The sequence below is a fragment of the Bison bison genome, unplaced genomic scaffold (assembly GCF_000754665.1).
Source record: "Bison bison bison isolate TAMUID 2011002044 unplaced genomic scaffold, Bison_UMD1.0 scf7180017864118, whole genome shotgun sequence".
NCBI classification, from domain to species: Eukaryota; Metazoa; Chordata; class Mammalia; order Artiodactyla; family Bovidae; genus Bison; species Bison bison.
In genome coordinates, this window is record NW_011494690.1 from 1,733,190 (window position 1) to 1,756,319 (window position 23,130).

At 48.8% G+C, this 23,130-nt stretch overlaps 1 protein-coding gene across 2 annotated transcripts in view; it reads right to left on the bottom strand.

Moving 5' to 3' along the window:
* Window positions 1–529: 529 nt before the first annotated feature.
* The window catches only part of GLDN (gliomedin), a 56,186-nt gene continuing 33,585 nt past the window's right edge, over window positions 530–23,130 (bottom strand). Inside the window, exons 3-9 of one of the 2 annotated variants that reach the window (XM_010839488.1) lie at window positions 22,703–22,720; window positions 22,227–22,334; window positions 13,900–14,037; window positions 8,132–8,215; window positions 6,467–6,592; window positions 5,314–5,464; window positions 530–2,543 (exon numbers count right to left, since the gene is read on the bottom strand). In XM_010839488.1, coding sequence (XP_010837790.1) covers window positions 2,066–2,543; window positions 5,314–5,464; window positions 6,467–6,592; window positions 8,132–8,215; window positions 13,900–14,037; window positions 22,227–22,334; window positions 22,703–22,720 — 1,103 coding nt within the window. In that variant the 3' untranslated portion in view covers window positions 530–2,065. The remainder of the gene's footprint in view (window positions 2,544–5,313; window positions 5,465–6,466; window positions 6,593–8,131; window positions 8,216–13,899; window positions 14,038–22,226; window positions 22,335–22,702; window positions 22,721–23,130) is intronic. The other variant, XM_010839489.1, reaches the window with a different exon arrangement.

Genomic DNA, 23,130 nt, shown 5'->3' on the forward strand with positions numbered 1-23,130 from the left:
AGAGACTTTATTTTGGGGGGCTCCAAAATCACTGCAGATGGTGACTGCAGCCATGAAATTAAAAGATGCTTACTCCTTGGAAGAAAATCTATGACCAACCTAGACAGCATATTAAAAAGCAGAGACATTACTTTGCCAACAAAGGTCCATCTAGTCAAAGCTATGGTTTTTCCAGTAGTCATGTATGGATGTGAGAGTTGGACCATAAAGAAAGCTGAGCACCAAAGAATTGATGCTTTTGAACTGTGGTGTTAGAGAAGACTCTTGAGAGTCCCTTGGACTGCAAGGAGATCCAACCAGTCCATCCTAAAGGAAATCAGTCTTGAATATTCATTGGAAGAACTGATGCTGAAGCTGAAGCTCCAATTCTTTGGCCACCTGATGTGAAGAACTGACTCTTTAGAAAAGACCCTGATGCTGGGAAAGATTGAAGGTAGGAGGAGAAGGGAACGACAGAGGATGAGATGGTTGGATGGCATCACCGACTCGATGGACTTGAGTTTGAGTGAGCTCTGGGAGTTAGTGATGGACAAGGAAGCCTGGATGCTGTAGCCCATGAGGTTGCAAAGAGTTGAACACGACTGAGTGACTGAACTGAACTACGAGCAAGTTAAACTGGATTTTCTCCTGGCATCCAAAGGGACCAGATCACATTCTTTAAAACTATATTTGGGTAGTTATAAAGTAATTATCTGCCAATTAAAATTTTTAAAAAACTCACAAGGAGAAAAAAGCCAGATAACATATATTAAAAAGAAAAACTACATTAGGGTAAGAACAGTTCATTAACTGCTTTTTGGGAGGGGGCACGCTTAATTTTATGCTGTTCTCACCCTTGTGCTTTACTATAAACTCAAAGCATATAAATGACCGCTTTTTAGTCTGAAACAAAAAAAAAAATATATAACAAACAGGCTCAGGTCAATAAGCCCTTCTAAGAATCAGGCTCACTTTACTATTCTAGATCAGGGATTGGCAAACTATTGTTATTAAAGGCCAGAAAATAAATGTTTTAGATTTGGGGAGCTGTTACTCAACTTTCCTAGAGTGATTCAACACTGCCAGTATACAGCAAAAGTAGTCACAGCCTATAATACGCCTGTGACAATACGCAAATGCCTCTGATTGTGTTGAATAAAACTTTATTTACAGAAACAGCCAATGGGCTGTCTTTGGCCCAAGGGTCACAGTTTGCCCATCCCTGTTCTAGATAATAACCACTAATGGCACCTTTCTTCTGAAAACTGCAAAGTGCCTCTCAAGGTTCTCACTGGATTAATGTCCACTTGCACAGTATTTGCTCTGAGAGCAGACGCAGATCTAGGGCAGAAAGACCCTGCAGGACCTGCAGATTCAATGTTTATGAGCCGAGCTGCAGATTGGCATGGTCAGAAATTGACAGGAACCCAGGAAGCCTGTTTCTGCTTCAATGCAGGCAGCTATTCCTGGCTTTGGCTAATTTTGGCGTGGTAATCAGGAGCTAAGGATGATGCACACTTTGACGCTCTGGTGGCAGATGAAGATGCAGAGAAAGGTAGTAAGTTAGGGATAATAAGGTACCTCAATAGCCTTAAAGGGTCAGTGCAGCTTCCAAGACAATAAACATAAGTCGGCACTGAGGAATTCATTGCTCAGACCACCAGGCTGATCAACTCACAGGTAAATCTGCTCAGCCATGGCTAAAAGCCAAAAATAAAATCCAAAACCAAATACACAAAAGTTGCGAGAGCAGCAACAGCTAAGAATCACAGAATTCCCTACAGGTAAGGAAATCTTACCAATCATCTTAGCCAGCCCTTTCATATTACCAGTGGGGAAAAACAAGACCTAGGTAACTTGCGCAGCTACTTTGTGAAGGAATTACCAAATGCCAGCCATTTTTGAGTTCCAGTCTGTTATTTCCCCCTACAGAATCCGAATTAAAGGGGAAACACCACGTAAGCACCCGTGTCGTGAGATTATGACAGCTAATTACCTGACCGCCCTTAAAGACAAGATTCCTATCGGGACACACATGGTGCCAGAGAAGAGCTGAAATTTACTGAGGGGAATAGAATGCTTCCTATCACTGGTGTAATGCGGCTGACAGAAACTGCACAGGATAAAGCATTAAATGACCATCTTCCCAAGAATACAAATGCTGGTCTCTCATATTGTATGATAACATGGCAAGAACAGACTGGGAAGTCCTTAGAGCAAAGTTTGCATTGATCTGTTTCCCTCCTAACAGGTCAAAGGCAAACGTTATCCTCGTATCTTTGGTGTCAGTGACATAGAGGATCCCTCGGGCAATGAAGGCGTTGCCGGCCTTGGACTTGGGGTACGTAGTGTTGATGTGCTGCACCACGGAGAAGGTCCTCTCCTCCAGCTGTGCGACAAGGATGCTTGAGCCGTCCGTGCTGGAAGCATAGATAATCCAAAGGCCCTTTTCATCTACAGCTAAATTGAAGTACGTCTTGGAATTCGCAAAGAGGTATTTTCGATCAAAATACAAGGCATTTTCAAGCTTCAGAGTTTGGGATGTTTCTTTGCCAAATTCAAACCTGAAATGTGTATAAAAAAAAAGAAGTAGATATTAGACACCATTTTTATGGACAAGGGTGGTTTTTAGGCTCCTCTGTTAACCTAGGGTGGGGCCTGGGATTCTGCATTTCTAGTAAGTTCCAGGTTGTGCTCATTCTGCTATTACATCTGCAACACCATGAGCAGTGAGGATGCAGAGGCTGGTGACTACATCTCAGTGTCCACCTACTAACCATGTGACCTCGGTAAAAGTCCTTCACTTCCTGAATCCTCAGGTGTCTGCTGACCTCCTGATATGCCCTCTCAAAGCTGCAAGGGGCCTTAGAAGATAATCTAGTCTGTCATTTCATTTTACTCATGAGAAAAGGAGATGTGACCAGCTCAGGAATACAGACAAGCAGTTTAAACTCAGGCTTTTGACCTCCAAGTTTGGGGGTGGTTCCTCTAATCCACGCTGGAGTTTTAAGACAAAAGTTTCACAGCAGGCTCAATGAAGGAAGTCAGCAGCTGAGAGGTGAAGTAGCAAAGTCATGGCTGTAAAGTCACTTTTCTTTCTTTGGTAAGCAAGTAGATCAATGAAGTGACGGCGTGAAACCCCATGCCCCTCAGCTCCTGGAGGCTGTTTGATTTGGCAGACTCCAAATCTACATCAGAGCAAAAGTGGATTTTGATTCAGCTTCAGGAATGAAAATTCAGGGACTCAAGGCTAAACGAAAAGAAAAGCACTAGGAGGCGCCATTGAGCAGCAGCAGAACTGTGACAGGTGCGAAGCTGCGGGGATGCACCGGAGTACAGCAAGCTTGAAGCCAGTTAAGAAATCCTGAAGTAAATTGGAAAAGAAACTAGACAAGAGTGAGGGCTTGAGAAGGTCTTTCATGCCCATCTCTGCTTTCAGGGCTCCCCTTCCTCTGAATGCCAGGGATTCAGGACTGTCCCTGTCTGGTACTGGCACTGACAGTTGCTTTTCTTGATGAGGCTCGTCTCTTCCAGCAAAAACAGGGTCTAATTCCAGTCTGCCTCCGATTCTCCTCCCAGACTGTAGCCAGGCACTGGAGCAGGGCCCCAATACAGTTGTTCTAACCTCACACAAGCTTAGTGCCATTAGAAGCCACTCTTTCTTAGGGTGGCCAATCCTCCTCTGGGCCTCATTCACCCCAGAATACCCCACGTAACTGCTCTCAGTTGCTCAGTCATGTGTGACTCTTTTGCAACCCCATGGACTGTAGCCCACCAGGCTCCTCTGTCCAAGGGATCTCCCAGGCGAGAATACTGGAGTGGGTAGCCATTCCCTTCTACAGGGGATCTTCCCAACCCAGGGATCGAACCAGCTTTGATTGAACCTGTTTGGCAGGTGGATTCTTTACCACTGTGCCACCTGGGTGGCTCTATATATATGGCAGCCACAAGGCTTCCTGGTGGTAAAGAACCCGCTGCCAATGCAGGAGACAAAAGAGATGTGTGTTGGATTGCTGGGTTGGGAAGATCCCCTGGAAGAGAGAATGGCAATCCACTCCACTATTCTTGCCTAGAGAATCCCATGGACAGAGGAGGCTGGCGGGCTACGGTCCATGGGGTCGCAAAGAGTCGGACACAACTGAAGCGACTTAGCACACGTGCACATGCAGGGACTGAATGAGAACAAATGTCACAGAAAGCAGTGTGTGTGGGGAGAGAGGGCTTCTGAATGGGTGGCGGGCCAGTTATCTTTTTCTTTTAGCACAAGATTCTGTCTAGATGAGGTAGCCAGGAGGTGCTGAGGTGCTGAGGGAGCCCAGGATGGGAGGTGGTGCAGAGGCACAGGAGGGGGTGCCTCCAGCCACGGCTGACATGTGTGTCTGGCGTGGCTGGTTTGACTGCATGATGTACTAGCAAGCCCGTGCCCATGAAGGAATCCAGTCCTCCCTCAAGATGCAGGTCTCTTGTTTGGAATGATGAGGACCACGGCTTTCATAACACTGGAATTGTCATTTCCAATGGGAGTACAGTTGGAGGGCTGCAGAGGTTCTCATCCATCTTTCCATTTGTAGTGAGAGCACGGAAGTCACCGGAAGTGGTGTCTCTCCTCTGAGGTCACAAATAAGTAGGTGGGAGGGTTGGAACTTGATTGCGTTCACTGCTCCCTTGATTTGCCCAAGATGATGTCTGCCTCTAAAGCCCAGCACTTGATGTCTTCTTGAGCCATGCAGACAAACTTTAGCAATTCTTGTGAGGAGCCAGGAAGCCTGGGCTGCTGTCCTGGGCCCCAACTACCTGGGTGGCCACCTCTCCTGCCCATGGGAAGATGGAGGGCGTGTGGAGGTGGCTTGGTGAGGGCTCTGTCAGGATGACAGAACCACCTGAAGGCCTTGCAGTCTCTAGTCCTCAGAGATCTCAGCTGTGACATGAAATTCTTCACACCCAACAGTTTTCAGAACAAAACTGATTTGCGGGTGTGACACCTTCCTGCCAGAGGGAGGCCTGGATTCTGCTCTTTTTTTCCCAAAGGATGAGAAAGCTTCCGCCCCCCACCCCTGCCACCCCCAGTCACTCCCGGCTTCCTTCTCTCTGGCCCTGAACTTACACTTGGTTCCAGACCAGCAATAAATGCAATGGGGGCTCACTCCTTGTGGCCTGCGGTTCATCCAGTCAGCAAACTCTGACTGACCTCTGGCTGTGCGCCAGGCCCCGGGAACATAGAGGGTAGAACCACAGTCCCTTCCCTTAAGTAGCTGAAGTATGACTGAAGTGCCACGCACAGTAGGTACCAGCTGGGATGGGCGAGGAGGGGCAGCGGGGCCCTGAAGGACTCACCTCACTATGGTGTTGGAGCCTCCCTTGTGGTAGTAGAGAGAGTTGTTGTGAACAGTGTGCCCACAGCCGTGGAAATAGTACGGGAGGTGGATGAGCGTGTAACTGCCATTCAGCAGTGAGGGCTGGTCTTCGAACTCCTTCACCCTGATGCCTGTAGGAGGGAAACCAGGGAAAGGCAGTCACAGCTTGGAGGTGAGTTGGGGGAGGAGGGCTAAAAGGACAGAAGGTGAGAGTCAGACATCCCGCAAGGGTCCTTGTCCAGTTTCAAGATCCCAGGCTCCCAAACCCGAAGGCCAATTCTCTTCCGTGGATTCCTGAACCATCTTTTGAACACAGTAACCAGAGTTGCCTTTGCTCCTCCCAGGAAAATGGTATCACGCCCTCCCCTACAATTTCATCAACTTTTCTGCCACAGGCCTGCATCGTGACGAGCACCTGTGCGGTCACCTCCCACCACTGCCCTCCAAGGGGGCCATGCTGCCTCTGTGCCCTTGCTCTTCCCGTTAGAGTCACAGGTTCCCTTTCAGCTGGTCATCTGGACAGTTACTGCCAGCTGATGAGTGAGCCTGCATGAGACCAAAGTAGCATGTCTGAGCTATTGCTCTGACTAGTCGGCATGGCCAGGCCTCTTCTGGCATGGGGCCACTGCAATGCCTGACCACATCTGTTTGGGACAGTGTGATGCAGTAGACCTTCGAGATGGTACCTCACCCACTCCCCTGGGCTCTCAGATACTGTGGTATGTGAGAAAAGTGGCCAAAAGGATTCTCCTTAAAGAAAGATAGCCTGTGCAAAAAAAAAATAAAAAGAAAAATTGTCTCTGGCATTTCTTCTTCATTATGGTTTCAGGGTTTGTAAAGGGTTTATCAGTCAGGATGCTATTTGTTTCCTCCTGGACACTTTGCCAAAAAGCTGCAGTAGAGGCACCCTGGTCACGTCCCTCTTATCTGAACTGTGAGGTTTGTCACCAATGTGCTCAACTGAGAGCAGCATTCTGCCCACTTATTTGGGCTTTCTAAAATAAAAAAAAAGCAATTCCGTTACACCAATGAGCAAGGATTTCAGACACAGAAACAGGATAAGCCTGAAGGGAGGCAACAAAGGAAATATAAAATAACACCAGAGATATGGCTCATCCGCCAAGTAAAAGCACCTGAGAAATGTTCAGTCACCCAGATGCGATCATCACTCTTGTTAGCAGACTCTCTTATCCAAGTCCCAAACGTCTCTTTAACTTTCAACACTTGTATTGGACTTCCAATGGATGTGATCATGGATTCTATCAAAAGAAGAGAAAGTTACTCACCTCCCAATTATGACTGTCACCTACAAATTGGCAGTTGCCATTGGCACTTGCCCCCTACCTCTACAAGGATTAAATCACGTGCTGATGCAGCTGCTGACTTTCCACATCCCCTGCAAGGAGCTAAGGGTGGAGAGCAGAAATGAGGCACTCTGTCCTCAGTGGAGGCAGGAGTGGGGGACTGGTAGAACAAGTCTTCAGATAGTTAGATATTTTCAGGAGCTGACTTTATGAGCCCAGGACGAAGAATTGATGCTTTTGAACTGTGATGTTGGAGAAGAGTCCCTTGGACTGCAAGGAGATCCAACCAGTCCATCCTAAAGGAGATCAGTCCTGAATATTCATTGGAAGGACTGATGCTGAAGCTGAAGCTCCAATTCTCTGGCCACCTGATATGAAGAACTAACTCAATGGAAAAGACCCTGATGCTGGGAAAGATTGAAGGCAGGAGGAGAAGGGGACGACAGAGGATGAGATGGTTGGATGGCATCACTTGTGTGGTGATAACTCAATGGACATGAGTTTGAGTAAACTCTGGGAGTTGGTGATGGACAGGGAAGCCTGGCATGGTGCAGTCCATGGGGTCACAAAGAGTTGGACACGACTGAGCAACTGAACTGAACTGAACTGAAGTCATGTATCTCTTCATATGGTGGCTCAGACAGTAAAGAATCTGCCTGCCATGTGGGAGACCTGGGTTCTATCCTTGGGTAGGGAGATACCCTGGAGAAGGAAATGGTAATCCACCCCAGTATTCCTGTCTGAGAATTCCATGGACAGAGAAGCCTGGCTGGCTACAGTCCATGGGGCACAAAGAGTCAGACATGACTGAGAGACTAACGCTTTCACTTTCTAAGTATCTAGAAAAGCACCCAAATCCTTCATGGTGATGACTGCTCCATGTGACTTGCAGAAACCTTCTGCAAAAAACATGTGCTAGATTGCATGTACTCCTCCTTCACCAAAATCACATATATACTGACCTTTCCCCCTACTGCTCTGGAGCAGTTTCTCAGAGCTACCTGAAACGCTTTCTCCTGGGCTATAGTCCTCATTTTGCAACAAAAGAAACATGACTCACAACTCTCACATTGTGCTTATTTTATTTTTTTAGTTCATATGACGTTAAGGTATCTGATTTCTGAGTTTTAAAACAGGATGCTTTGGGACTTCCCTGATGGTCCAGTGGGTAATAACCTGCCTGCCAACGCAGGGAATACAGGTTCGACCCCTGGTCCGGGAAGATGCCACATGCCGCAGAGCAACTAAGCCCGTGTACCACAACTACTGAGCCCACACTCTGCAGCCCTCGAGCCACAACCACTGAGCCTGTGCAACACAACTACTGAAGCCAGTGCACGTAGAGTCTGTGCTCCACAAGAGAAGGCACCACGATGAGAAGTCCTTTCATCGCAACTAGACAGTAGCCCCCGCTGCTGCAGAAAGCCTGTACACAGCAATGCAGACCCATGCACAAATAATTAAAAAAATAAACAGGATGCTTTGTTTCTGTACCTGCTTGTGGGGAATGGTGTTCACTGACTTTCTCATCAGTTTTTCCAACCAAGGTGTCATCATTTGGTACAGCACATGTCTCACCTAAAACAACAAAGATAATCAGAGCAAATGCAGTTGGCACAGTGAGATGTGTATAAGTTCATAACTGGTGCTTTCCGCCACCTTATTCCAGATTCGAGTTCCATAAGCATCCTTGGTTTTTGCTTGCTTGCTTTTAAGCACCAACTCATATGCTTCCAATTTTTTTTCCTCTGCCTGGTGAGTTCCCAACAAGCATTTCATGATCATAGTTGCTAAGACTGTACAATCTTGAGAGGATGTCAGTAATAGGAAAATATCACCTGAGTCAGCTATCCTAACTCTCAACAATCTGGGGGAGGTGGGGAAGGCTTACTGACATGTTCCTGGCCACTCTGGGCAGGTGGGAATCTATCACAGTTTGTATTTTCTGGAGGGATTTTCACCCTCAGGGAAGTTGATGGGGATGAGGGAGCAGCCTCATGATGGGGTGGCCCATTTCATCCTGTCTTCCTGAACTGCCAGGGAGCAGAGGAAGAATAAGCCTAGAGACAGCCCAGACCAGAGAGGTTGGGGCCCCTTTCCCCTCCCCATTTTCCATCTGTTTTTTTCTGCTCAAAGACCTGTGGGACCCAGGCCCTTGAGGGGCACCTGATTCACAGTTGGTTTGAGGCTATGACTAAGCATAGATTCATCTTCCTTAGCAAATGGGCTGAACTCAGACCTTTGGTGAAGAGGTGGCTCAGGTGGCAGAAGCAGGACAGAAGGCAGGGGTAGTGTGGCCAGTGTGGAGATGAGAAGGCACAGACCGGCTGGCAGCAGGTCTCAGCAAATCGGGCTTTCTGGGAAAGGCCAGGACCCCACTGCCCTAGGCAAATTCTGAGGGTTTCCAATCACCTGTGGTTGCTAGATAGAAAGGAGCACCTCCACTGTCGCTAGGGAAACACAGAATAAACTAGAGAGTGTCTTTATCAGTAAAATAGGGAGGCTCTTCTCAAATGCTCCTTTAGCTGGATGAGCCCTGTCTCTCTGAAGCCCTTCCGCCATGGATGAGAGCGGTCTCGGGGCTGTTAGACTCCCCACACACAATCCTGCCTCTCGAGTTCCCCCCTGAGTTTCCACTTAGAGGCCTGGGCTTCGCACAGAGAGGGACAGAGAGACCCTCCCATTCTTAGTCTGAAGAAGGGGTCTCATTAACTCGTGCAGGACCTACCCACCAGCTTCTGAAGCTGAGGGGGTGGGACGGGATTAAAGGAAAGGGATAGGAGGAGCAGCAGCGAGGGCCAAGCTCAGACGCTGGATGCCTGGCAGCCAGGACCCACTCCTGGGAGGCAGAGCAGAAGGAAATGGCCTCTCTTTTAAAGCAGTTTTCACAACCCTGAAGCCCAACTCCTGCCGACCAGCCTCTTAGCAGACAGGCTAGGCTGGGAGGGCACCTCTCCAGCACCCCTCTCACTGCTGACAGAGCCTCTGGCAAGTCCGAATTCCACAGAAGCAGGGCCAGACTTCCCCTCCTCTCAGGGGATGGTTCCGCTCAGCCTGCACCCCCAGGGAGGCTGAACAAAGGGCTGATGCTAAGGGAAAGGGTGGTATTGAATTAACAGCCTGCTCACTGCTGGGCAGGGTCATAATCAGGCTCCATTTACTGGGCGTGATGGTGACATCTCTGAAAGCTCAGATTCACCCACTCTGAAACTGAGTGTGTGCGCCCCGCAACCCAAACATCTTCCAGAAAGAACAGTGCACCAGACAGAATGAAAGAGTGTTTAGGAAAGTGGTGGAGAAATCCACAGCAAGTGAGAAAGAAACCCCAGTCAGGACCCTCTTCTCTGCTTGCCAGGAAGCCAGGCATCCAGTTGTGCCTCCTCATGGCCCAAGTTAGGGGAATAAGTCCCTGAACATCTCTGTGTGGAGAAGTTATAGCAGCATCTGAGAAGGACTTTTCATTAACTCGGCCCTTGATTTCTTCTTAGCTCTCAACCCCATGGCCACCCCTGTCACAACTGGCCAAAGAACAAGCCACCCAGGCCTGCCAGAGATCAGGCGCCCTTGCAGTACTTTGCCAAGAAGGGTCCGTCTAGTCAAGGCTATGGTTTTTCCAGTGGTCATGTATGGATGTGAGAGTTGGACCTTAAAGAAAGCTGAGCATCAAAGAATTGATGCTTTTGAACTGTGGTATTGCAGAAGACTCTTTGAGAGTCCCTTGGACTGCAAGGAGATCCAACCAGATTATCCTAAAGGAAATCAGTCCTGAATATTCATTGGAAGGACTGATGTTGAAGCTGAAACTCCAATAGTTTGGCCACCTGATGCGAAAAGCTGACTCATTTGAAAAGACCCTGATGCTGGGAAAGATTGAGGGAGGGAGGAGAAGGGGACAACAGAGGATGAGATGGTTGGATGACATCACCGACTCAATGGACATAGTTTGAGTAAACTCTGGGAGCTGGTGATGGACAGGGAGGCCTTGTATGCTGTCGTCCATGGGGTCGCAAAGTCGGACACGACTGAGTGACTGAAATGAACTGCCCTTTGTTGGCTTATTCTCAACGTGTGGATTTCTGTCTCCGAAAGGAAAATGCTCCAAGCAGGGGCTTTCAGGCAGGCACACTGGGGTTTGAATCCCAGCTGTTGCTGACTAACTGAGTGACCATGGACAGACCACGTAGCTCCCTGGGGTTTCAGCTTTGTATCTGTGAACTGGTCAGAATACGACTCCTATATCTTAGGGCTAGTGTAGAATTAAATGAACTGAGCACTTAGCCCTATGCCTACAACATCGCTAGCATTGTTAGCAAAGCTTAGAGGTGGTGATGGCAGTACTGGGGTATCTATGGGGAGTTAGATGATCTGAATTTCCCCATCGTCTCCATCCCTCCAACATCAGTCAAGCCCTCCATGCTCCAGAGATGGTGGATTTGGCAAGAAAGAGGAATAGTCTGGTGATGGCTCAGCCTTTATAGAGAATCCACCTGCCAAATAGGAGACCTGAGTTTGATCCCTGGGTCGAGAAGATCCCCTGGAGAAGGGAATAGCTACCACATCCAGTAATCTTGCCTGGAGAATTCCATGGTGGAGCCTGGCAGGGTATAGTCCATGGGGTCGCCAAGAGGTGGACATGATTGAGCGACTAGCTCAAGTGAAGGAAGAGGGATGAGGGCAGGAGGCAGGAGGCCCAATTCTAAACCTGCCACCAGTCCTTAACCTGGGCAGGCTGTTCAGGCCTCCCAGGTCGGTGGAGAAGGGGAGGGAATACTTGCTTTGGGTAAAATCTCCCCTTATTAAAACAACCTGGTCACAAAATCTGGGTGAAGCCTGAGAGCTTGGGATTGTTCACTGAAGAGGTAGCTCCCTAGGGCAGGGGTGTGTGACCTGGGCACTGGCCGTTGAACATGTTTGGCTGCCGAGGGCCTTTGGATCTTCTGCTTCCAGGGGGACCTGGAGGACCCGGAGGGCCTGGGGGCCCAGGTGGGCCAGGTGGGCCAGGTGGGCCTTGGTCACCTTTGGCACCTGGAGAAAGAGAGAGAGAAGCAGGGGTGGGAGTTGATTAGAGAGCTGTAAGCAGAGATGGGTTCCACACAGGGGAAAAGGAGATGGAGCCGCTCCAGGGAAGCTGGCCAAATCCTGGACAGTGGTCCTCCAGCACTCACTCACACAGGGTCAAGGGAGCTCCCACAGAAGGTGCTAAGTTTCAACTAGGTGCCAGGAACTGTGCTGGGAATTTTAGAAATCTTCCCTTTGTCCCTCCCAAGTACTCTGTGAGGCAGTACCAGCAGCTCCTCGGGTGACCCGGGTCTCAGGAACGTTCAGGGCTTTGCCCCAGGTCACAGCTGGAGCAGAGCTGCCCCCCACCCCAACACTCAGGGCTGTCTCACTCTTTAGCTCATCCTCTTCTTCTTGGCTGATGTTGGGAGATCTCAACCCTGACTGTTTATTAAAATCACCCAAGGAGCTCAAATACAATTATAATGCCTGGACCCCATCCCAGATCACTTCATCAAAATGATGGGGAAGCTGGTCATCTGTAGTTTCAAAAACCTCCAAGGATGCTTCCAGGCATGAGAGACACTGCTCCATGCTGTGGAAGAGATCGGGGGCGGCTGTCCAGCTTTGTGACCTTGGGCAGGCAGTGTATCCCTCTGAGACTGGTGCTTCATTTCCAGAGTCTCATACTCCCTGCCCTGCCCTGTGAGAACCCACTGAGGTCACCAGGGTGAGTGCTCTGATGGTTGGTTTCCCTACACATCAGCAGGTGGAGTCACTACACACTTCTAACTTCAGGTGGCCGTGTGGGTACAGCCCTTTGCAGGGGCCTTTGGTTCTGCAATTTGCGTAAAGATGCCGCTAGTCTGGGATATTCAGTCCTTTGGTTCTACACGCCTTTCCTGGGCTGACTGGTGATCTGAGATCTCTTTAGCTGCCTCTTCCCAGCCCCACCAAATAGGTCTTTTCAGCTGCTTTAGAACTGAAGGGGCAAGCAGGAGTCACAGAGGCTGAGGGTGGTTCTAAGCCCCCAGCCGAAAGGGCAGAGATCATGGCAGATGTGGTCCAGCCCTCCTACTCCTTCTCTGCCCTCTGGCCAGAGGACACACTGAGCTCTGGCCTGGTCTCTAGAGTTGGAGTACACTCAGAGCTGCTGCTTTCCTGAATGCTTTGAGGTCACCCTCATTTGTTTGGTAATATAGGGGTGTGTGACATTCTGGATGTGTAGCTTTCCCATATAACTGAATATAACATGATCTTATAGTTTCAAAATATATTCACACACACACACACACACATATATATATATGAATCCTGTCAAAACACCTCTTAAATCTTACATATTTTGTGCACAACCTCCTTTTTTTTGGAATAAGGCATGCTAAACCCAATTTGATTTTTCCTGGGTGCTTTGATCTTTACACAGTACCTGGTAAATGGCAGGTGCCCAAGAAATTTTGAAAGCTGGATGGGACACTGATTCTGGGTCACTGTCCTGAACATCTATCATCCTGGCTTCTAGAGAATAGATATCATGTCTTACTCATTTTCATATTACCATTTTCAGCTGTTATAGCAAAGTCCCTAATTCATAAATGGTGTTCTCTGATATTCAAAAATGCTTATTGAACACACAAATAGGATAGTTATGCTTTTCTAGTACAAATGGTCCCCAAAGTAAAGTGCTTTTAAAATTCTGCCTCTTCCTCCTCCATGACCATCAGCCGTCACTTACTCTTTCCACCATGCCATTGCCTTTCTGAAGCTTGCTGTGCCACAGACATCAATTACCTGCTTTTAACCTGGGCTGGAAACCAGATAAAGAAGATCAGCAACCATATTTGCCTCAATCCTATGTTAAGAATCTTAGGATAAGGGGCTGAAGATGGCCTGAGCTCAACTCTGAAGCTTGTACTTTCTGTCTGTTGTCCTTTGAAATTTCTCACTTCTCTTGTTCTGGATTGTGCTGGATTTAACAGATATTTGGGAAAAGGAAGTTTCCTTCATCCGAAATCCATCCAACTATGGCATGGTGCTTTATCTCAACTGCTTATGCTTAGATCTCAGACTTGGTCTTACCAACATTGGGCTTACATTACACATGGTTTTCTCCCTGTCAAAAGCACAGGACTGTAAAACGTGCTATGAAACAGAGGGGCATCTAGGGCAGATAAGGAGAGATGACCCAGAGCAGCCCTGGTACAAGAAACCAGGATGGTTTCTGGGCCCATTCACCCCGGGAGACCGCAGCACCAGCCCCTTACCTGCGGGGAGCACGTCGTTGGGCACGTCCCCTTTGTCTCCCTTGTCACCCTTCTGCCCTGCTGGGCCCTCGCTTCCAGGCAAGCCCAGCTCACCAGGGTCTCCCTTTTCCCCTGGAGTTCCTGTGGCTCCAGGGGGCCCTGAAGGGAAAAAAAAAAGATTTATGAGCCTGTTGTGCAGGAAATTCTGGTATACTACTTTGTAATACTGTGCTTTGTGTTTTTAAGGTGAAGCAAAACCAAATACATAACACTTCATAATCATTTTAGGACAGCAGCAAGGTACAAATTCATGAAAGAATATACTTCTAGGTAGTTCTGTTGAATTTTTTTAGAGACATTTTGCTGGGCCAACAGGTTGGAGAGAGGAGTGAACCCCAAGAGGGACAGTCACAGTGAGAGCAGAAAGAAGGGGAAGCTTCATCAGAAATCTGCCCTCCCCACCCCAGGAGGGAAGGCTGAGCACTTGGAGGATTTTGTTAGGCCCTTGAACAGTGGATGTTGTCATCTGCATTATCTGGTGTATCCCTCACAATACTGGGGTGGTAGGCTGGTCAGTTTTCCTTACTCTCACTTGGTAGAAATTGGAAATAAGGCCTACAGGGTTTACAACTGAGGCTGAAAAGTGAGCAGCAAAAATCTTGATTCCATCTCCAATGCCCTTTTCTGTGACATTTGGATACAAAATGTTTTTAAGCAAAATAGCAAAACAGGTCACACTGCTTTAGGACAAGCATTATGAAGGAAGGAGATAGTGTGAACAACAGGTAATGGACAAAATTTCTGTCTCTGCCCACAGGGAGACATCACTATAGGAACCACAGTCCTACTAGGAGTAGTCAAGATCAGGCAGTGACTCATTGCAGCATTGCAAAATGGGCAGCACAGCATTCTGATGCTGGGGAGAAAGGAAGCCAATCTCATGCATCATAAGATGCCCCAACTCGTAGCAGCTTCCACACAGCAGCTTTGCTGAGGTGAGGAGACAAAAAAGTAGAGTTTGGGCAGATAAAGGTGGCTGGGATTCATGGGACAGAATATGAGAGAGGAGGTATTTGTGTAGAAAGAGCTCTGGTGAACTTCCCAGGGGTTTCCTCAAGTCTTTGGCAGAGTAATAGTCTGTATAAGGTGAAAGTCTACCAGGCAGGGAAAAGAATGAACAGAAAGCCACTCACTGTATGGCTCTCAGAGCTTGAACAGGGAAGGGTCCTCATTCCCGCCAGTCAAAGCAGAGGGATCTCAGAAAATGGCAGGCTGTGAGACAGAGTCCTTGGAAAGACTTGTCTTAGTAGTGAGGCTAAATTAGCTCAGCAGTCAAGGCTGCTGTGGATCTATCATAACAAACCTTAAAAATACTGAGCGGTAAGCTTAACTGCCTGCCAGGATAGAATTCAAAATCTGAATCATTTAGTCAATGTAATGTAGCATATTAATAATTTAAGCAAGGAAAAAATTACGTGATCATCTTGATGGATATAGGAAAGACATTTGATAAAATTCAACACCTATTCTGAATAAAAATTCTCATCACACTAGGAATAGAAGGAAATGTCCTCAATATGAAAAAGGGCATCTATGAAAAGAACCTACAACTAACATCATCTCTGGAGCTTCCCTGGTGACTCAGATAGGAAAGAATTCTCCTGCCAATGTAGGAGACTCGGGTATGATTCCCAGGTTGGGAAGATCCCTGGGAGGAGGGCATGGCTACCCACTCCAGTATTCTTGCCATGGACAGAGGAGCCTGGTGGGCTATAGTCCATCGGGTCACAAAAAGTCGGACATGACTGAGTGACTAAACAACAGCAACAACGTCCCTAATAATGAAAGACTGAACGCTTTCCCCCTAAGATCAGGAACAAGACAATGGTACCTATTCTTGTCACTTTAAATAAAGTACAATAAAGCAAAGAAAAAGAAACAGAGGCAAACAGATTGGAGAGGGATGCATTAAAACTGTCTTTTAGAAAATTTATTAAAAAGCTGCTAGAACTTAGGAGCACCTAGGGATACTAAGAGGGAAAGTGATTGCTTACTATGTGCAAAGGTACTGCCAGATATGGATAAATTAATATGATATCCCATTGCAGGCATTGTTTGTTCATTTTGACAAGAGCCTCCTGGAGATATCACTCAACAGAGATATTTTTCAAAGGGGCAGAGATTTTGGGCAACAGAGAAGAGCCAGAGGCAAGTTTCAGTGAAAAACTTCAGTTTCTCTCAACCTCTATAACCAAGAGGCCTTAGGATTCATTGCTTTTTCTAATTATGTGGCCAATCCCAAGCCCGTTCTTAAAGGTTCTGGCTGAGTGCCCCACCAGCTTGGCGAGTCCCCATTCCCCAACTGTCATTTTATGATATCGCCACTGTCCTCCCTCCAGATTTAAAACCAATTCTGATCCCCACCCCCAACTTCCTACCAGCTACACAGGATTCCTATACAACCATCCCAAGAGAATCATAGACTTTCAGATAGGAAGGCACCTTAGAGGTCATTTAGATTAACCTCCCATCCAACCCTGAACACCTCTCGACCTCACCTGATTGGCTCTTCTCAAGCCCTTGCAGCAATGGGGAGGTTATTATTAATAAATCGTGTCACACCACAGATGGCGCTGGAATACCCTGCACTGCCATCCTAGCCCATTATTCCCTAAAATGTGCAGCTGGCACTCCTACCACCTTTTCTCTATGCCAAGGGGCTGATAAGCTCTATTAGATTCAAGGGAGCCTACACAGACCATCCCAAGGAAGACAGCAGCGTATGAAAGAACCTGAAAGTGTTGATCACTGTTAAAAAATGCAACAAACAGGGAAACATTTGCTCAATTTCTGCCAATGGAATTGCTGGGGACACAGTGGAAGAGCATGTGAAGAAGAGCAAGGGAAGCACCTGCAGTGTAGGTACTGGAGGCTGTGCCGTGGAGTCAGTGACATGGTTGAGGCAGGTCCCACAATGCATCTCTCACACCACACTGAGATCCCATGGCTGGGGGGTCACCTCTGTCCACAGTTATCAGGACATCTTTCTGGAAAGAGGTTCACTCACTGAAAAGCCCTTAATCAGGGACCTCTGCACGAGCGGACGTTCTTTTGTCAGTATTTTAAATAGGCAATTTGGCACATTATCTGAAGGACACAAAAGATGAGAACGTTGCCATAGAGTCCAGCCAGCACAATGCACCCGAAGATAACTGACACCTTCGAAAGGTGTCGTGTGACTCACATTCAGCAGTGCTCAGGGAAATGGTATCTTCTAGTTACTTGAGGGTTTTCTTTTTCAAGCATTTATTCTAGTCACAAAGAGCCTTTGGCATCATCGTTCGATTTCCTCTTCTTTTATTCCTTCCTTTTATGCATTTTCCCCCTTTCTCAAAAAGGCCAGGTGTGAAACAGGAGAACATTCTCACAGCTGTCATAATGCACAGGGGCTGGTGTTTAGTGCTCAGGATATTAAGGACTTCTGCTCACAGGTGTATTTTGACGCTCAGCTGTGTGTGCACATGATCACTTTCTTCAAGAAAGGGGAGGGGACGTTCTGTTTATGTAGTCCTCGCCACCTCCACAGAGTCTTCCCTCTTCTTGGTTGGTGCAACCACCTCGGCCGTGCCCTGGCCATGCAGAAGTATACCACCACCTCATCACGTTTGCTGGCAGAGGAGCCAGATGTGGCACTGTCTGCCTTCCCCGACTTGGATATGGGCAGGGACACTGCTAAACACTGAGTGGCCTGGATCAGGGCAGTGTCTGTCCCATGGCTGCTGGCAGGCTTGGAGTCAGCACATTCTGCAGGAGAAGAAAGGCCAGACTCTGCTCGCCTTGCTCGGGTGCTGGGTGTGGCTTTCTGCTGTTTTCCTTTCCCGTTGGCAGTGCCCACTCAAAACAAGTCATTTTCCCAGCTTTAGAGTCTGGGGTTGTGTGATCAACTGGGGTCAACGCCATCTTCACTGCAGGGGGTGAAGGAGGACATCTTATTTTTGGTAGCACCATCTGTCACCCACTGAGGCGGAGGAGATGGGAGCTGAGGGTGTTATGCAAAACCCAGACCCAAGGCTGGGATGAATAAGGAGGAGAATGTTTATTTCTGTTTTTGTGGGGACTCAATTTTTAGAGAAAACATAAAAGCATTAACTCTTGAGTGAGAAAGTGAGAGGCAGATGGAAAGAAAGAAAATGCTTGGTTTTGGGGCAGAGCACGTCAAACTTCGGAAAGGACGCTGTTTGCAAAACTGACGACGGTTAAGTCCAATTCTCTCTAAATCTAAGTTGATGGTTTCAAACAAATGTAGGCATTTCCACTCAGATTTCCTTCCCCACCCTTTGAAACAACACCACCACCTAATATCTAAAATGAATGCAGCACTTGCTCTGTGTCAGACCCTATTCTAAGAACTTGATATATATTTATATATATTTTATATATAAATTTAGTCTTCCTAAAAACACTATTACTATTCTCATTTTCCAGTTGAGGAAACAGGGCAATTAAGTAACTTGCCCAAGTGCACACAGCTAGTAAGCAGAAGAGCTAGGATCCAAACCAAGACTTCAAGCTCTGACTCTGGCCTATTCCACTCTTGTTCTTAGCATTCCTAAGATCAGAAAGCGAGGGTTAGCTTCATATTTCAATATCCTGGAAACAACTGTTGGTCTGGAGCTCTAAACTCTGGTATCACTAGGTTGGTCTTCTTCTCAAGAGCCCACAGTGGCTCCCGGCTGCCTTCTGCAGACACAGAGCTAAAATCCCTGCTCCCTTCCCACCGCACCCCATCCTCACCTGGGGCCCTTCTCATAGGCAGGGCCAGCCTCCTGAACAGTGCCTCCAAGTAGGGCCTTTCCCTTCTCTCCTTGCACTGCCCTCCCCATTTCCCCTCTATTTATTTCCAAGGTGTGGATCACACGTCTCTCTTGTCCTTTACACTTAGCTCTACAGTATAACTCATCCTCTATACAGGATCCTATTTGTCCATTATCTGCACAATTAAGTTTTCTTCTGGCAGCATTCCCTGCTGTACAGTATAAAGCATCTTCATATCAGAATAACCAGTTACAGAATTCATGCTGTATATAAACTATCTTCTCTTCCAACAGGACTGCAAGCCCTTATGGACAGAAACTATGTCCTGCTGTTCTCTCAGTTCTTTACTGAGCCTTAGCTGGGGTTGGCTGAGAGCTGTGTCAAACAACAGGATGCACAAGGCACAGCCTCTCCCTCACAGACAAACACTGGAGCAGACTGTTTCAAAACCAGAAGCCATGTTAGAGTTGTTGGAAGCCCTGCTCCTCAGTGTACAGGTGAGGAGACCCAGGCCCTCGAAGCCAGTCAGAGTTCAAGGCAGGTGCGCCCAGAATGCCTTTCCTGGCTCCCTTCTGCTTGCAGAGCAGGGATAATTCTTTCTGCCTGACACGTGGATACTTGATGAACTGTGCGTCCTGCCTGTGTCCTAAGGGCTTCTCTGAAGGGCTGGCGCCTTCCCACCCTCCTGGTGAGACTCAGAATGAGGCTCAGCAACATCCTTAGACAATCAATAGCACTAGCTCCCAGTGCCCAGGCTTCCTTCCCCCTGCTCCTGCTCTGTAGCACCTCCAGTAATGCCTCTTGGACTCAACCCCCTCCAGCCTGGAAGTGTTCTGTGCTGTCGTGTTTAAGAACAGGGGTCCAGGAGTCAAGGCCTGGAGTCAAGCCTGCCTCTTATGCTTACTAGCTTTTGGACACTGGGCATGTTATGTCCACTAGTTCAACAATGACTTGATTGCCGCCTTCACTGGGTGCACCAGGCTCCGGAGCCTGGTTCTCACGGACCTCACGTTCTCCCTAGGTGGCCAGACCATTAGCACATCAGCGAGCAACACGAGGAGAGGAGTTCAGGGAGGGATCTATGCTTCGGAGGAGAGCAGGGGATGTAACTGAGCTGGTGAGGCGGGGGCCAGACACCGAGGTCAGGGGCGATCTTGAAGAGGAGGAGGTAGCAGCTGCGATTGCTCCAGGTCACGGATGGGTGGGGGCACAGTGGTGCACAGGCCCTGACCGAGGGCCCCGGTCTGTTTGGAAAATGGAAAGATGAGACTTCTTCATCTGGAAAAATAAGGCCCACAAATATCCCCATCTCCTGGGGCTGTTGTGAAGACTCAGTGAGGTAAATGTAAAGCGGACTTGGTAGAGTGCCTGACAGTGAATGTCAGCTATTAATATATACCATTGTTAAGAGATCACCGCTAGAGTGCACAGCCTGCTGCTGCTGCTAAGTCGCTTCAGTCGTGCCCAACTCTGTGTGACCCCATAGACGTGCACAGCCTAACCCAGTCCTATCTCTGTGGAACATGGGCTCTTTAGCCTGTTTTTGGAAACAGTACTTGTTGTTCCCTCATTCTGGAAGGCATGCCCACTCCTCCCCTCTCCCAACCCTCCCTGCCAAACCACTAAAGATCCTGGAGCTCTCTGCTGACACAATGGCCCCTCCTTCTCCATGGCCATGACCCTGGCCCTGAGGGTGATCTCCTGCATGTGGCTGGCAGAGAGACCCAGACCACCATGCAGAAGGCTCTGGAAGGGCCTGGCCCCCGCCTCCCACCTCACCTGGCTGTACGCCCCCTCCCCTAGCTGCCCCAGCAGGGCCTTGGCAGGTGTGTGCACTCCACTTGGGCCACCGTCTGCCTTGCTCTTGTCCCTCAGGTCTGACGTCAGACATTACCTCTTGACCCTCATTCTCCGCCCTGCTTATAACATACTGTTCTTTCCTTTCTGCACCTCACATCGTGATTACAGATGTATCTGATTGTTGACTTTATGTCTGCCTCCCCACCAAAGACAGAAAGTTCCACTATACAATAGGGGCTGCATCTATTTTGTTTCCGCACTAGCACTGGGAACCCTCTCAATAAATGCCTGCTGAGGAATGTTCCCACCATCTCCTAGGGTTCCTCCTGCTGCTCAGCCTGTCCTTGGCCTCCTTTGCTGGCTCCTCCCTTCTACTTGGTCACTAGATACTGCTGCTCCTCCTGGATGGGCCCAGGCTCTCCTCTTGGGTGGCTCCCTCCCGAACGGGCTGGGCTCATGGCCCAAAAGCCCATCGCCTCGGGTGACTCCTTAAGGTACACCTCGAGCCCCAGGGTCTCCTCTGACTGCAAACCTGCATCTTCAAGGCCCTCTGACACCTCCTCATGACATTTCAAGGCATTTCAAACTGAGCACGTCCCATGCTAGGACCTAAGTTGGTCCAGGGCTCACTACCTTAGGGAAGAGCCGTCAGGCAGGAGGAAGACCTTGGAGTCAGCCTTGGTGCTTCCCTCCCCCTTCCTACTTACATTTGCCTTCCCCAAGTACTGCTGATGTTACCCCCAAATATCACTCAGCTCATCAGCCTTTGCACATCCCACCTGCATCCCTTCTGCCTGCCTGCTGAGTAGCCTCTTCACTGTCTCCCTGTCTTGGCTCCCATGCTTGCTCAAGTTTGTCCTCCCCCAGTGGGAGTATCACAGAAAGGCAGATCTGATCATGTCACCCTCCTCCTCAAAACCCCTCTGTGGCTTCTCATGGCTCCCAGAACAAAGCCAGTTCCTCTCTGTGGCCCTGCCAGCTCTGGCCCCTCCTCCCACTCCCTGCAATTACACTGATCTCTGGGTGGGATGAGAATGCATCCTGGGCCCAGGAAGGGAGCAGGGGAGGGCATTCATAGGCCCGGGGCTTTGGCAGGGTGGCGGGGACAGCACAGCCCTTGCTTTCTAGTTAGATGGTCCAGGCTAGAGTCTGAGTTGGTCGAGGGCTGAGCCATGCTCCCAACAGCCTGTCCTTAGAGAAAAGCTTTTCACAGCTTCCTCCCTTCCCTCCTGCAGCCTGCCTTGTGTGGCTGCCCAGGGAGGTATGCAGGGCAAGGGGCTGAGTACAAACCCTGGTTCTTAAAAGGCCCAGGGCTAACCTGATTTGGCTGTGTTGCCTCTCTGGTGTCAACTTGACCACATTCACCTCTCATCCTCTCTGTCCAGCTACCCTGGCTAGGGCAGGAACTGAGCCCTGAAAGAACTTGGGGTACCAGTACAGACACTCTCGCCCCTTCCATCTGTCTGTTGGCGTCAGAGCAAGCAGAGGAGTGGCCATCAGTTCCCAGGAACACTGCTTCTCCCAGGCAGCCTGGACATACACCGTCATCAGGGTCGGACCAGAAAGGAGGCCCTTATAGCCCCAGGACACAGCGGCTTCCAGGCAACACTTAACCGGCCTCGCATTCAGAGATATAGCACCTGTCCCCCCTGCACCAGCGCTGGCTCATCCAAAACGCAATGATGGAGACAAAACAACCAAGGGATTTAATTCGAAAAACTGTGCCTAAATACCCATTTTTCCTCTTTTTCCATTGGCTCCTTTTTCGCCTTTTGGGCCCTGAGGACCAGGCTGTCCGTCTGATCCGTTGTGTCCTGGTAATCCACTGGCTCCGGGAGGCCCTGCATCAAAACACGGGAAACGGGAACACTGAAAAAAATGTTCACTGAAGTTAACATTATTTCCTTTAGCCAGTGAGACTGGGCAGGCATCAATGCCTTTCCCAGAGCTTCTCCTGCTTCTTCCTTTCCTTCCCCACCGTCCCCACCACCACCCAAAGCAGTGTCAGATAGCGAATGGTGATGGCAGGCTCTCAAGAAGGAGGGAGCAGGAGAGCTGGTGACTCGGGTAGAGAGAAGGTAGGGACACAGCTGTAGGCAAGGCTGCCTCTGGCTTCTTCCCCCTTCCCTGCCTCAGTCCCCTCTGAGGGATCATGGGAGCCAGCCACCCACATCCTCCCTGCAAACTCAGAATATCTATAGGTTCTTACCTGCTGGGCCAGGTGGTCCTACAACAGAAGAAAAATTTAGATGATAAACCACAGATAGAAGTAAGCTAACTCCTGAACCCAAAGAACAAAGAGCATCTTCCCCCTCTTAAAACATACTAATCATCTATGGGCCCGAAGGAATTGCCCTGTGCCTTTTATTTAGAACTCAATATGTTTACCCAAAGATCCTTAAAAACAATTAGACAAACACCCATAGCCCAATCAAACCCACTTTTGCTCAAGTTCCAGTGGACTAAGAATAATTTCTAAGTTGCGTCACCATAGACTCCGAAGTCAACTTAATTACATGAGGTTTGGTGACCACGTGGGTGGGCCCTGCTGCAGCCTGTGTGCAGCTAGGTGTCAGGAAGCGCTGCATTTGCAGGGCTAAGAGCCAGCTGTCCTGGGAGCAGCCCCGAATGCACTCA